This window comes from Equus asinus, chromosome 11, assembly GCF_041296235.1.
Source record: "Equus asinus isolate D_3611 breed Donkey chromosome 11, EquAss-T2T_v2, whole genome shotgun sequence".
Taxonomy (NCBI): domain Eukaryota; kingdom Metazoa; phylum Chordata; class Mammalia; order Perissodactyla; family Equidae; genus Equus; species Equus asinus.
In genome coordinates this window covers 10,461,550-10,474,163 of record NC_091800.1, presented here as the reverse complement: position 1 = coordinate 10,474,163, position 12,614 = coordinate 10,461,550, and the positions used below count along the sequence as shown (strand labels likewise).

The following is a 12,614-nucleotide window of genomic DNA, read 5'->3' as shown; positions in this document are numbered from 1 at the left end:
GAGATGTGCAAACTCTTGCGTCTACACAGAGTGCTCTTCATGGGATTGGTTAATTAGTTTCTCATCCTCTTCACTCTATCCTCAATAAGTTACAATCACATCCTTGTTTAAAATAGGAATCCTCATGACCAGGACTTAGAGGTAAGGGAAAGGATGTCAGGAAAAAGTTTATAAAAGTCATACAAATAAACAAGTTCTTGGAAACAAGATGTTTACTCTTGAACCTCTCTTCAAGTCAGAAAAGCTCCCTGAATTCTTTGGGTCATTTGCGTGCTCTGAACCCAGTAGCACAACTCCCAAGTTATGCCAGTGAGGAAGGGAGTGGAATGAGGATGGCATGCTGAGGCCTCTCTGTATGTGCGCCTTAATGTGCCAGGGCCATTATAGATTTCAAAAGGAACAAACACGTTTAAAAAATAGATGTACTACCATTCTGAGCAAGGGTCCCTGTTTGATCTTTCCCTGTGTCCGAGCCCACTTGTTGTCCTGAAGGATGACTGCCCAGATACTCCCAGTGGATGAGAAAACCTCATATTCTGTGCCAGTTTCCTGTCACTGCTTTGTGCTCTAAGAGTTCAGAGAGGGGAGGGTGGTGTGACCTCTACCTAGCTATGTGTTGGCATGAGTCCCTGGTGACAGTGTGTCTCCACCGCCAGAACACCAGCAATCTTTGGAGCAGCTTTTCCTCACTCTTTCAATGACCAGCCAATTTGATCTCAGGAAACCACTCTGCAGTGCTGGCTGGGTTTGGAAGTCATTTTTAATTTTGTGACAAAGACAAATGTGTCCTATGGGAGTAGTAAGTGGTTTTACGGGTGATATTAATGGAACCGTGACCTCTTCTGTATCTATGGTCCTACAAAACAAAAAATGTTTGTATTATAATGTGTCAGGCAAGTTCATTCTTAGCCCTTCCTTGAAGCAAATTGCAGAGGAAATATACTATTAATAAGCTCAGAGAATATAGTTGGTGTGTGTGTGTGTGTATCTACAATCATAAGGTCATTTGCAAACAGTGGCTTTATAATGCCACTATTAACTGTGATACAAATGATGGGTCTTGAATTATGTTGGGATGGACACAAATCATGGAAGTTCTGACATGTTTGAACAGAACTGCAGTGGGCCCAGTGCTGAAATTGGTGTTGGCTTTGAAAGGACAGTAGCTGTATTAAAGTTCAAGTGTTGGGGGATTCAAAGTGACAGGGAAAGAAGAAATTCAAGGCACATTGAGTTAACCTTTTCTATTTTCATTTGGGATTGCCGGTCATTAGCCTAGAAATGGCTACACTGATGTTTACAATTTCCTGCAGGAACTTTTATGCCAGTGTCCTTTGTTGAAAATGGTTGCTTAAGGAGACAGTAAATTAAGTTTGAAGGATTTACAGTTTAGTTACATGAATTAAACCATTTCCTGGTGTTTGTGTTTACCTTGGGACTCACAAAGGAGACAAAAATATAGACTCACAGGAGGAAGGAAAGGAATGATCAAATCCCAATAGTCCCTGCCTGAATGTTTAGCTCAGCAACTTTATTTAGGGAGGAATTTTGTGCTGATAAGTGAATCTTTGACTGTGTGTAATTAACTTTACCTCTCTGCTTATGCTACTGCACCCATGGGCTTTCCTAATAGACACTGTTAACTGTGATAGTTAAATGTCTCATTCTATCATATCGGACAAAATTAAAGTAAATCAAATGCAAAATTAATAGTTTTCCTCAAGTAAAAATGGCTGGTGCTTTATAATTTGATACTTAAATTCAATAGTTAAAAATGTTATTACAAAATAATACATGATTATTCTAGAAAATCTGACAAATACAGAGGAAGATAAATAAGAAAATAACAACAACCCATAAAGCTACTACCCAAAGATAATCATGAACATTTCAGTGTATTCATTTCATCTTTTTTCTATGCCATTAAATGAATATATATTTATACTTTTTATAGTTAAGATCATGAGTATAATTTATGATTTTCATATATTATAACCCCCTTTCTCCATAAGTTCAAATCTCTCAGAAGAGTAAGAAAAGTAACAGCTAACGCATATGTAGTACTAACCATCTGCCAGGCACCATTCTAAGCACTTTTCATATATTAATTCATTTAACCCTTTGAAGTAGATTTTACAAATGAGGCACAGGGGGTAAAATGATTTGCCCAAGGTCTCACAACCAGTAAGGGGCAGAGCCAGAACTCAGACCGAGGTTGTGAAATGTGCACTCTTAACCTCCATGATCCATCACCTCCATCTGACTCGAAGCCATGCAGTGGCCCTGCCCCAAAGCCTCCCCTCACAGCCCTGCCCCTTGGTTATCATCTTCTCAGAATTCCTCTAAAACTAGACAGTGAGACATGGCACATAGTTTCCCCCACGAATGTGTGAAAATCAGCCTCGGTCTCTGAAAAACAATTGCCACCTACAGCCCTGCCAATGGAGGGGCTCTACTTCACTAGGAGGAGGCTGGAGATCCAGCCCTATGGGTGGTACAGGGAGAGGAGCCCTGAATTGGACATCAGGAAAAACTGGCCTCCAGGCCTGGCTCTGCTCACATCTAGACAACTCACTTCACCTATTTATACTTCTGTTTTCTCATCTATAAAACAACCATGTCAGATAGCCCTTCATTCATTCGTTCGTTCATTCATTCATTCAATACATGTTAGACAGAGATGAATATGATCAGTTTTCTCTCCTCTCGGAATTCATCATCCAGTGTGTAGCCAGAGAAGTAAGCTGCTAGTTCAGTCTACGGTGTTATAAGGGTTGCAACAAGAGAATGCTAGAGATGTTGGAAAAGCCCCTAAGGCAGGCGGGGCAGAGAAGGGTATAAGCAAGGGGCTGGCCTAGCAAGGATTCCGAGGACAAGTCAGAATTATTTAGGTATCTAGGGTCATAACACATGGGCTGTGGTGATAGGGTCTTTCTAGGGCCCTCTCTAATATCTGTCAAACTATCCCATCTTCAGCAGGCTAGAACAATGTCACTTTTTGGGGGATTAAAACTACAGAAATTTATTATTTCACATTCTAGAAACTAGAAGTCTGAAATCAGGTGTCGGCAGGGCCATGTTACCTCTGAAACCTGTAGGGGAATCCTCCCCCGCCTCTTCCTCGCTCGGGGTGGTTGCTGGGGATCTCTGGCTTCCCTTAACTTGTAACTGCATCACTCCAATCTCTACCTTTGTCTTCACATGGCTTTTCCCCTGTGTGTGTCTTCATATAGCTGTCTCCTTTTAGGGACACCAGTCATATCAGATTAGGGCCCACCATACTTAACTGAAGTAATTACATTGGCAAGGGCCCTATTTGACCGAAATGGGGTCCCATTCTGAAGTACTGGGGGTTAGGACTTCAACATATAAACTTGAGGGGGGGACACATTTCAACCCATAACAATTTCCACAGCCCCCATTTAGTCTAGGCAACCACTGCCTACTTCCTGCTCTTGTTTCCTTCCAATTCATTCTCCACTCAGCATCTAGAATGAACTTCCTAAACTACAGCAAGCAGGTAGAGTCTTAATTAGTTCTTTCAGGTCCAGATGAAGAGCGTTAACACGAGACTTCTTTCTCTCGAGGCATATAAGGCTGGAGCCAAGGGGGGACGATGAGAACACAATAACTCCTGAAGAGATTGTTGCCTGAGGATGTCAGTAGATTCCTGAGGACAAGGGAATGGTAGACTGAGATGTTTCTAAAAGGATCTCATGCTCATTCTGGTCCACAGAGGAATTACAGGGACACGGAACGGGTGGCTTGAATCCTTCTGGCCTCTGAGACTGGCCAAATGCCATACTTTTAAAGGGTGGTATCTTGGTGATTATTTAATGCCTTTTCCAGACCTCTCTGCATACACTTGCACATCCTTTGCTTTTAGTAGATATGCAGTGCGTACTAAAGAAACAGACCAAATATGCATATGAAATAAATGCAGTATTCTCCACTGTTTCTCCAGCCTTTCCCCTCCTCCTAAGGAGCTCAGACCTTCTTATTCATTATTAGTCTGCCTGGAAAGGTCTAGAAAACCTTCAGAAGTCAGGCTTCTGTCATTCAAATGCTACTGTTCTCTCCAACTTGACACCTCTGCATCACCTCTGTCTGCTGTCATCTGTGCTCCAAAGGCAGTTGATCAATGCACCTACCCTCTTTGACTTCTTACAAAGGCTCTGGAGGGTGCTTCCTGAGGCTACTTAGCATAGCTGTGGTAAGCAGTTTATGCAGAATATTCTCCTTTCTCTCTAACTGCACTTTTATGACTTTCCCCCCCCCTCCCCCCACAGTGATCTAAACACTGCCCCCCTCCCCATATCACAATTGCATATTAGGGCATCAGGGCAATCTGATCAAAGGCCAGGACCTGAATAAGGAAGTAGGTTTTATTAAAGAAGCATTCTTTTTCTGGGCAGAAACACAGAGGGCCAATTCAGAGACAAGAATGTGAATTTATGGATTACCTAAGGGGAGAATGATGTGACTGTGGCCGTGTCCATATTGCCTCCCCAGCTACAGTGTCTAGATTTTGGTAATAAAATCACTTATATATGTATTTTTTCATTTTTTTCTCATTCAGATACAGGTAGACCTTTCTTAGAGATGCACAGTGAAATACCTGAAATTATATATATGACTGAAGGAAGGGAGATCGTCATTCCCTGCCGGGTCACATCACCTAACATCACTGTTACTTTAAAAAAGGTAAAACTGAGCAATGCTACTCTCAGAATACTTTTACTCCAAATGAGTATAATGAACTTTTAGTCATTTTTATTCTCTAGAATAATTTTCTTACAGACATTTAGGCTTCTCAGCAGACTTTTCTGTAACTTCCTTTTACCATAAAGTGTAAGTGCTAAAAGTTATACACATGCATGTATTTAAATGGAATAAAATGATAATGTCTTAAGCATAATCTATGTGAATAACAAAAGAACTAAAACCATGAAAAGTTTTATATATTGCCATAAATCCAAATGTCTGCAAATATAAGAAAAACCAATTCTATTGCTTATACTAATTAATAACTTGTTAGAGAGTGGTTAATCCAGATTTTTGCTAAAGACAGAACTGTCAGGCAGGGTGCCTGATTCGCCAGGCATTTAAGAGCTCTTGCTTAATGCATATGGAACTACCACATTTGGTTTGAGTTGGGAAGTTCCAGGTAACAGAAAGCTTATCTCCTGCTGGGCATCCAAACTTAGCCTCTTAGGAAAAGAAAAGGAGGAAAGAAAGCTATAAATGAGATTTTTCTTTATATTATATTGCAAATTGTGCATGTGGAAAGGGAAAAATTTAAGGTAGAATCTAATAAAGACAAAAACTAAAATGTGATGTTCCAGCTAATTCATCAGCAATAAGAGTTTAGGAGGATGCTAAGACTAAGAATTGGATAAAAACTCCCAAAATGGAAAACTGTGGTGAATCCTAAGAGCTTACAGCTTTAAGAGGGAAAGTTAGGGATGTCTCAAGGCAGCACCCAGCAGTGCCCAGCACATAGTAGGTCCTCAGGAAGTGTTCACTGGTGGTGGTAGTCAAGTTGGAAAAGTTTAGAGTGATTTTCAGTATCACCTATTGGCCCTGAATCCTAAAATGTGATGGAGGTGTCTCCTGTCTTCTTCCCTTGCATTCCTTTTCCTACATTGTTGATTTGATTTAAGCCCTCAATATAGTCCATCAGTGACAGGTTTGGGCTTCCATTATATCTGTGTATCATGGCCAGGAAACATAAAATTCATTGTATGTCAGAGGTGGAAACATCATAGATGTCTAACTCAATTGGAAGAAGGAAAAAACCGAGGTTCCCAGGGAGTTAGGGACTTCCCAGGCCATACTGGGCATTGGCACTGATCTCTTGACTTCTCCTTTGGTGCTCTTGCCACCCTTTGCTAATGGTGTAGTTTGCGGAGGAGGAAGACCAGGGTGGTTAAGAGCAGAGCCCAGTGCCACACTGCCTGGACTACCACCCTACCACTTACCTGCTGGACAAACTGGCGAGCTATCAAACCCCTCTCTGCCTCAGCTTCCTCATTTGGGAGAGGGGAGTGGTTACAGTAGCTCCCACCTCACCTGGTTGTTAGGAAGGCTAAATGAGGTGAGATATGGAAAGCACTTAGAACGGCGCCTGGCATAAGGTAAGCCCTATTCAAGTGTTAGCTATTACTATATTTATCTAACAGCTTACTATCCAATACTTGATTTATTACCAAATGATGTTTTATATAATAAATGTTTTATATAATAGCATGGCATTACTCCGAGATGATAATTGCTATATAATTCCTATGAAACAACTTCTCTGTTTCATGCAAGCCCCTTGCCTTTTTGCCCTAATGCAGATGGCTTGTCTGTTGTAAGGGAACATTTCCAAATTCCCACATGTAAAAAAATTGGGGGGAATACTTATTTTCTCTGTTTTCTACCTAAGATCCATAATACAACAACAACAACAAAAGACAGAGAAGCATAAAGAGCTAACAGGGATTTTGGTTTGCCATGTATATACTGAAAATATTCTAACCTATTACTTATGTATGCCAACATGAATATAAAATCTTTCCCTTCCATTTCTCTTCGTGTCCCTTTTCTTCTGATTTGCTGTCCCCTCTCTCTCCTTTTCCCATGCCTAACTTGGTGGAGCCATTGTTAGCTGGAGATAGGCCCTCCGTAGAGTACTGCCCGTCTGTGTGCCTCTGTGTGACACGTGCAGCACCACCACAGCTGAGCACCTCTATAGTCTTTTGCTCCTGTACTGTCAGCTAGAAATAGAGTTACCTTATCAATGGGATACTGCTAGTGGCGGCAATGTATAGATTAGAGAAACATTTTAGAGGAAATTTTAATATATTTTTAAGTTGTGCTGAGCAAGTCTATCACAAACCTTTCTTTTAGATTAAGCACATGCTTGTTTTCACATATTTTTAAAGCAACATAGATTTCAATTCCTGACTTAAATTTTTCTTAATTTTTCCCTTAATAGTTTGCATCAAATTAAAAGGTTCTTTTTCCCCCACCGAATGCAGAGTTTATAGATAGAATCCTGATTTATTAAAACATGAAATGCATCCTTCAATTGCTTTCGGTTCTTCATAAACAGGAGGCAATTCATTTCAAACCCAAGTAACACTCTGGTAGCATATGTCAGGACAGACCTATTCACTGGGAGAGGGCACTGGTGACTTTTGCAATGGAAATTTCTACCATAGGATCACAAATTCCCACCAGATTAGCTCCTTCAACAAGCAATATAAATAAATGCTAAACGGATAGATAGAGTGATGTAAGGTACGCTTTTTAAAAGAAGATAGAAAAGATATGACACCTCTTTATGGCAGTTTGGCCTTTGCTTTATAATCTGTTGTGGGAAGGTAATCTGAGTTTTTTTCCTTCTCCAATTAGGGATAAGTAATAGTGGTAGTCAGAGTGTACTGCCTCTGAAATTGGGCTGGCAATCTGGCATCAGGGGAGTTTGGCTAGGCTGTTCTATGAAAGCAATGACCCTTTATAAAGTCTAATCCCGAGGTAGACTGTTTATATTGCAGTCTTTAAAAATTAAGTCCTTGGTGTCCAGAAGAAGGCATAAGGAGCAAATCAAATCATGGATTCTTTTCTTCTGTTTGGACTCTCTGCGTTTGGGAATACTTCTAAGAATCTGAGAGCACTTTATTCATAACAGTATCTTTGGCCTCCACATCTGTTTGTGGCTGTCTTCACTGTCAGTGGCCTCAGCTTCTGGGAATTTCCCTTCCAGAGACAGAGTTGATACCCTCAGCCTTCTCAGAATGATAACCCCAGTGAGTGCCAAGTTAATGCTACGCATCTGGGAGGACCTGGAGTTATTTATAGTCCTTTTAAGACATCCACCTCTTTAGTAAATCACAGGAGGACGAGTTATGGCTTGTTAAAAGCTCCAGATGGTGAGACTCAAGAGGATAACTTGGCAGCCCCAGTAGAACAAATACTAATTGGTTTCTCTATCGAGTATCAGGCCAGTTTATGACCAAGATTCCCAGAGGCCAAAGAAATACGGGGTCCCACTACAAGTCTGACATGACAACTAGGTCTAGCCTAGGCAGGCAGAGCTTATTGCTAAGACTGATAATAAATTACCATAATTACTATAATTTATTATAATAAATGTATATCTTCCTACATGCAAAGAAAACTGAAGAACCAATTATAACAAACTTGAGTTTTTACCTGTACTATTTTCGTTTTAGATGAAAATTATGTTTTCACAAACTATTAGTGAAACAGTATCGCCACAGTGCTAATAGGATTTTGTTAAAGCATGTTTCTTCCTTTTCAGTTTCCACTTGATACCCTGATCCCTGATGGAAAAAGAATAATCTGGGACAGTAGGAAGGGTTTTATAATATCAAATGCAACATACAAAGAAATAGGGCTTCTGACCTGTGAAACAACAGTCAACGGACATTTGTTCAAGACAAACTATCTCACATATCGAGAAAGTAAGTGATGTTCCAAAGGCATGAACATAAGCCGGAATGCTCAAGGGTTTATCTGCTTAATGAAACCCTGACTTTTAAAAAATGTTATTTCTTATGCTTGCAGCCAATACAATCACAGATGTCCAAATCCGCACACCAAGCCCCGTCAAGTTACTCAGAGGCCATACTCTCACCCTCAACTGCACTGCTACCACGCCCTTAAACACGAGAGTTCAAATGACCTGGAGTTACCCTGGTGAAGTGAGTGACCAATTTTTCTATTTCTTCTGTAGGACAGTATTTATTTTTAACAAGTGAAATGCCACTGAGTTTTTGAGGTGAGAAAAATCAGAATATTCTCACTCCCGTGGCAGTTTGAATCAACAAAGAAGCTTTGGGTTTGGTCTGGGTGCTTTCCTTGCCTGACATCTCACAAGTATGATATGCGTTGATACATTCTTTTGATGTCTGGAGGTTTTGTTTTGAAGTGTATAGGCTGGTATTTCTATTGCATGATTCTGGGTGGAAACAGGGATTGTTTCATCCTTGGAAACTATTCTCTAGGATTTAGAGATGAGAAAGAAATTTATCACTAAATGCCAGGCAGGGACTATCTTTTGTAACAACAACAACAAAAAGTTGTTGTCAGCACATTAATTTAAGATACTGGCAGACAGTCAGGCACCTGATTGGAGCATGTTTGGAAAAGATATTACGACTCAGCCATCCAATGTTCCATTTGTTTAGCGACAAAGGAGTAATTCTGTCCTTCAGAAAAATGAGAAGAATGAAGACTAAGTTGAGTTCCCTTCTTCAAATTAAATATCTTTGCAAACAATAATTATTTTAAAAGTGCATAGATGGGGAATCTATGATAAACTGTTAGGAAACTTTTGACAGTCGTTCCAGCCCCCATTTCTTGTGTGTCAGTATGATTTATGTGGCATATCCCAAAGTACAATCATTTGTTATGTCATTCAGATTGCCCAGTCACAAAGTTAACTTATGATTGAATTGTGTTTGAAGGACTGATGCATCAGCTCCAAGCTATTGTTTTTCATCAACATTTCTTGCCATGGAAATAGAATAACTTAGCAACAAAAAGGTGTAACAAGTGCCCTGTAGGGACACATTAAGGACTCATCAGTCGTAAAGTATTTTCTAGAAAGTGGCATTGTTTCATTTAAATAGAAATGTTATGGCATAGCAATATATTCTGAGTTTTGATAGAAATCAAATATTCTCAATAAACGCCAAGAGGGAAAAAACTTTTATCCTGTTAGTGTTGCTACTATGAGTAAGAGTATGATAATATATCTGTTGAATGCCAGTAGCCTTCTAAAATGGTACTGTCCAAAAGAACTTTCTGTGATGGAAATATTCTTTATCTCTGCTGTCCAATATAGTAACCACTAGCCACATATGGCTAATGAGCACTTGGAATGTGGCTAGTGTGACTAAGGAACTGAATTTTTCATTTTGTTTAATTTTAATTTAAATAGCCACACGTGGCTGATGGCTACAGTAGTAAACAAAGCAGTTCTAAATTCAGGATCAGTTGTTTTCCAAGGCAGAAGAAATACCAATTGTTACTCAAACTTGGGAAGCAAAGAATTCTCAAAGGGAGAAGAGAGACGTAATACCTACATAAACAGAGTTGCTGGAAATTCCTCAGTCTGTTATTTAGGGGACTGATTCTCTGATTTTTTATGGTGATGATTGACATTTTCTCTCTGGTTACTGCTGAGAATGAAGAAAATGGCCTAAACGTGTGTCTGTTCCAACAGAGCAATAAAAGGATAGGTGAGTGGAAGTTTATTAAATATGGCACAGAGGAGAGCTAAGTTCAAGACCCGAGGATCAGTTCTGGACCGCTTCCAAAGTCTTTTTTTCATGCCTCCTCATGGGGAAGGACTGAGAGAAGGAAATAACATATTATGTGTTATAAAATGTAATGCTAAAAAAAAGGAGGAAGGAACAATTAAAGGAAAAGGCAATGTGATCTCATCTTCTCAAAACCAGGGGCAGGTCATTGTGGCCAGTTTCCATTGCTGGGCCTTGAGGCCTGCTCTCGCAGCTCTTCGCCTCCCCTGAGGCAAACATGAGACAACACCCCCACCCCTACTCAAGTGTTAGCTAAACCTGTCTATGGCTCTGCATGTCCCCAGATCCATTTAAGTGCTATTTAGGAGAAATTGGCAAGCATTGCTCAAATAGTGAAATAATGAAACTAAGATTATTACCCTTAGTAGGTATAGCCAGGACTCATTATTTTTTCCTTCATTTCTAACAAGGAAGCAAAAGAAAACTCACATGGTGATTTTTTAAGAGAAACACTGTCATTGAGCCAGATACTAAAGATAATTATTGTCTGAGTTTGTGTGAGATATCTATGCCTAGAGAACAGGTTACTGTTTAGAGACGTATGCGCTAGAGGAAAGGCGCCAGATTTATACTCGAAAGACCTGAGTTCCCAGCCTGCTTTGGCCAGTGTTTGTGATGCTTCAGTTTCTTCATCTGTAAAAGGGCAATAATCCTGCCGATCTCACTGGTTGTTGTGAGAAACAATTGAGAGAATGTATGTCAAAGTCTGCTCGAAGAAAATGAAGTGCTAAACAAATGCTCCTATGGCTCGTATTTGAAACACATCTAGACAGAGATGTAGTTTCCAAACAGATGGTTGCTCTAGGTGGGTTTGCTTCTAAATAATTGAGAATAAAATATTGATCTCAGTATTAATCTGAGAAATGCTGTAACTTTAACCACAAACAATTACTACTTCTACATTTGTTATACACTTTCTTTCTAGACAAATAAGAGAGCCTCTATAAGGCAACGAATTGACCAACGCAATTCCCTTAACAACGTATTCTACAGTGTTCTAATTATTGACAAAGTGCAGAACAAAGACAAAGGACTTTATACTTGTCATGTAAAGAGTGGCCCATCATTCAAATCTGTTAACACCTCAGTGCATATATATGGTAAGCAACTCGTGCTCTGCTTTCTAATCATTATGGATTTGGGGAGTTGTATAAGAAAAGTAAATTTTCTTTTGGCCAAGAGGTACACTGTCATGAATGAATACAATTTTGTCACCCTCCTGCCCCTGCCACAAAGCAAATCGCATTAAGTGCTCTTTAAATTTAATAGTTTTGAATTGGACAGAGACTCTTTTCCTTACAAGTGTATTGTGGTTAATAATTCAATCATATTATAATCTATATGAAATTCCTTATTTAGTGTCCCATGTAAACAAAACAGAAAAATATGATCAGTTTTACCTTTATTTCCTGGAGGAAATTTCTCAGGTACTATTATGATTTAGAGAAATAAAAATATGGTATGGTAAATTATTTAGAATTGATGCTATTTTATACCTGGTTTTACTCTTATTTTACAAATCCTAATATTGTTGCTTACTTCCCATAGGCAAATTCTGTAAGGAAAATACTTAAACCTCTTTAGAATCCTTAAAAACCTCACTTATTTCTACTGTTAAAAAAAAAACAGTGTGAGGAGCAGAATCTATGGAACAATTCTATCAATGGCCTTTGATATTCTTTTGACTTTCTCCAGTTCATTTTTTCTCCCAAATTAGTTGTTTCAGGGTGCCTGGAGCTACCGTCTCCCATCATACTCATGTTGGCCAGGTAGATTTTTAGAAGGATCTTTTTACTTTTTTGTTGTTGTGATATGGATATTTACGGTGTTTCACTTTCTGTTGCTCTGCCACTGTTTTTATGTCCCTGGGACCTGAAACCATTTGATTTGAAAGTATTTCACTAGTTAGAGTACTTTTAAATTATTTTATTCATCATTCAATATTTGGGCTCATTGAGAGGTTTGATTATAATTCAGCTGTTTATTTTTTATTTTTTAAAGGTTGGTACCTGAGCTGACATCTGTTGCCAATCTTCTTTTTTTTCTCTTTCCCTTCTTCTCCCCAGAGCCCCTCAGTGCATAGTTGTATATTCTAGTTGTAGGTCCTTCTGGTTGTGCTATGCGGGACACCACCTCAGCGTACCTTGATGAGTAGTGCTAGGTCTGCACCCAGGATCCAAACTGGCAAACCCTGGGCTGCTAAAGCAGAGCGCACCAACTTAACCACTTGGCCATGGGGCGGACTCCATAATTCAGCTGTTTATTTATTCATTGGTT

General features: G+C 39.5%; 1 protein-coding gene across 2 annotated transcripts in view; it reads left to right on the top strand.

Annotated features, from left to right (window-relative positions):
• The window catches only part of FLT1 (fms related receptor tyrosine kinase 1), a 172,131-nt gene that overhangs the window by 42,143 nt on the left and 117,374 nt on the right, over nt 1-12,614 (top strand). For both annotated transcript variants that reach the window (XM_014843830.3, XM_044777363.2), the window contains exons 4-7: nt 4,580-4,704; nt 8,312-8,474; nt 8,578-8,714; nt 11,263-11,437. In XM_014843830.3, the coding sequence (XP_014699316.2) occupies nt 4,580-4,704; nt 8,312-8,474; nt 8,578-8,714; nt 11,263-11,437 (600 nt within the window). The remainder of the gene's footprint in view (nt 1-4,579; nt 4,705-8,311; nt 8,475-8,577; nt 8,715-11,262; nt 11,438-12,614) is intronic.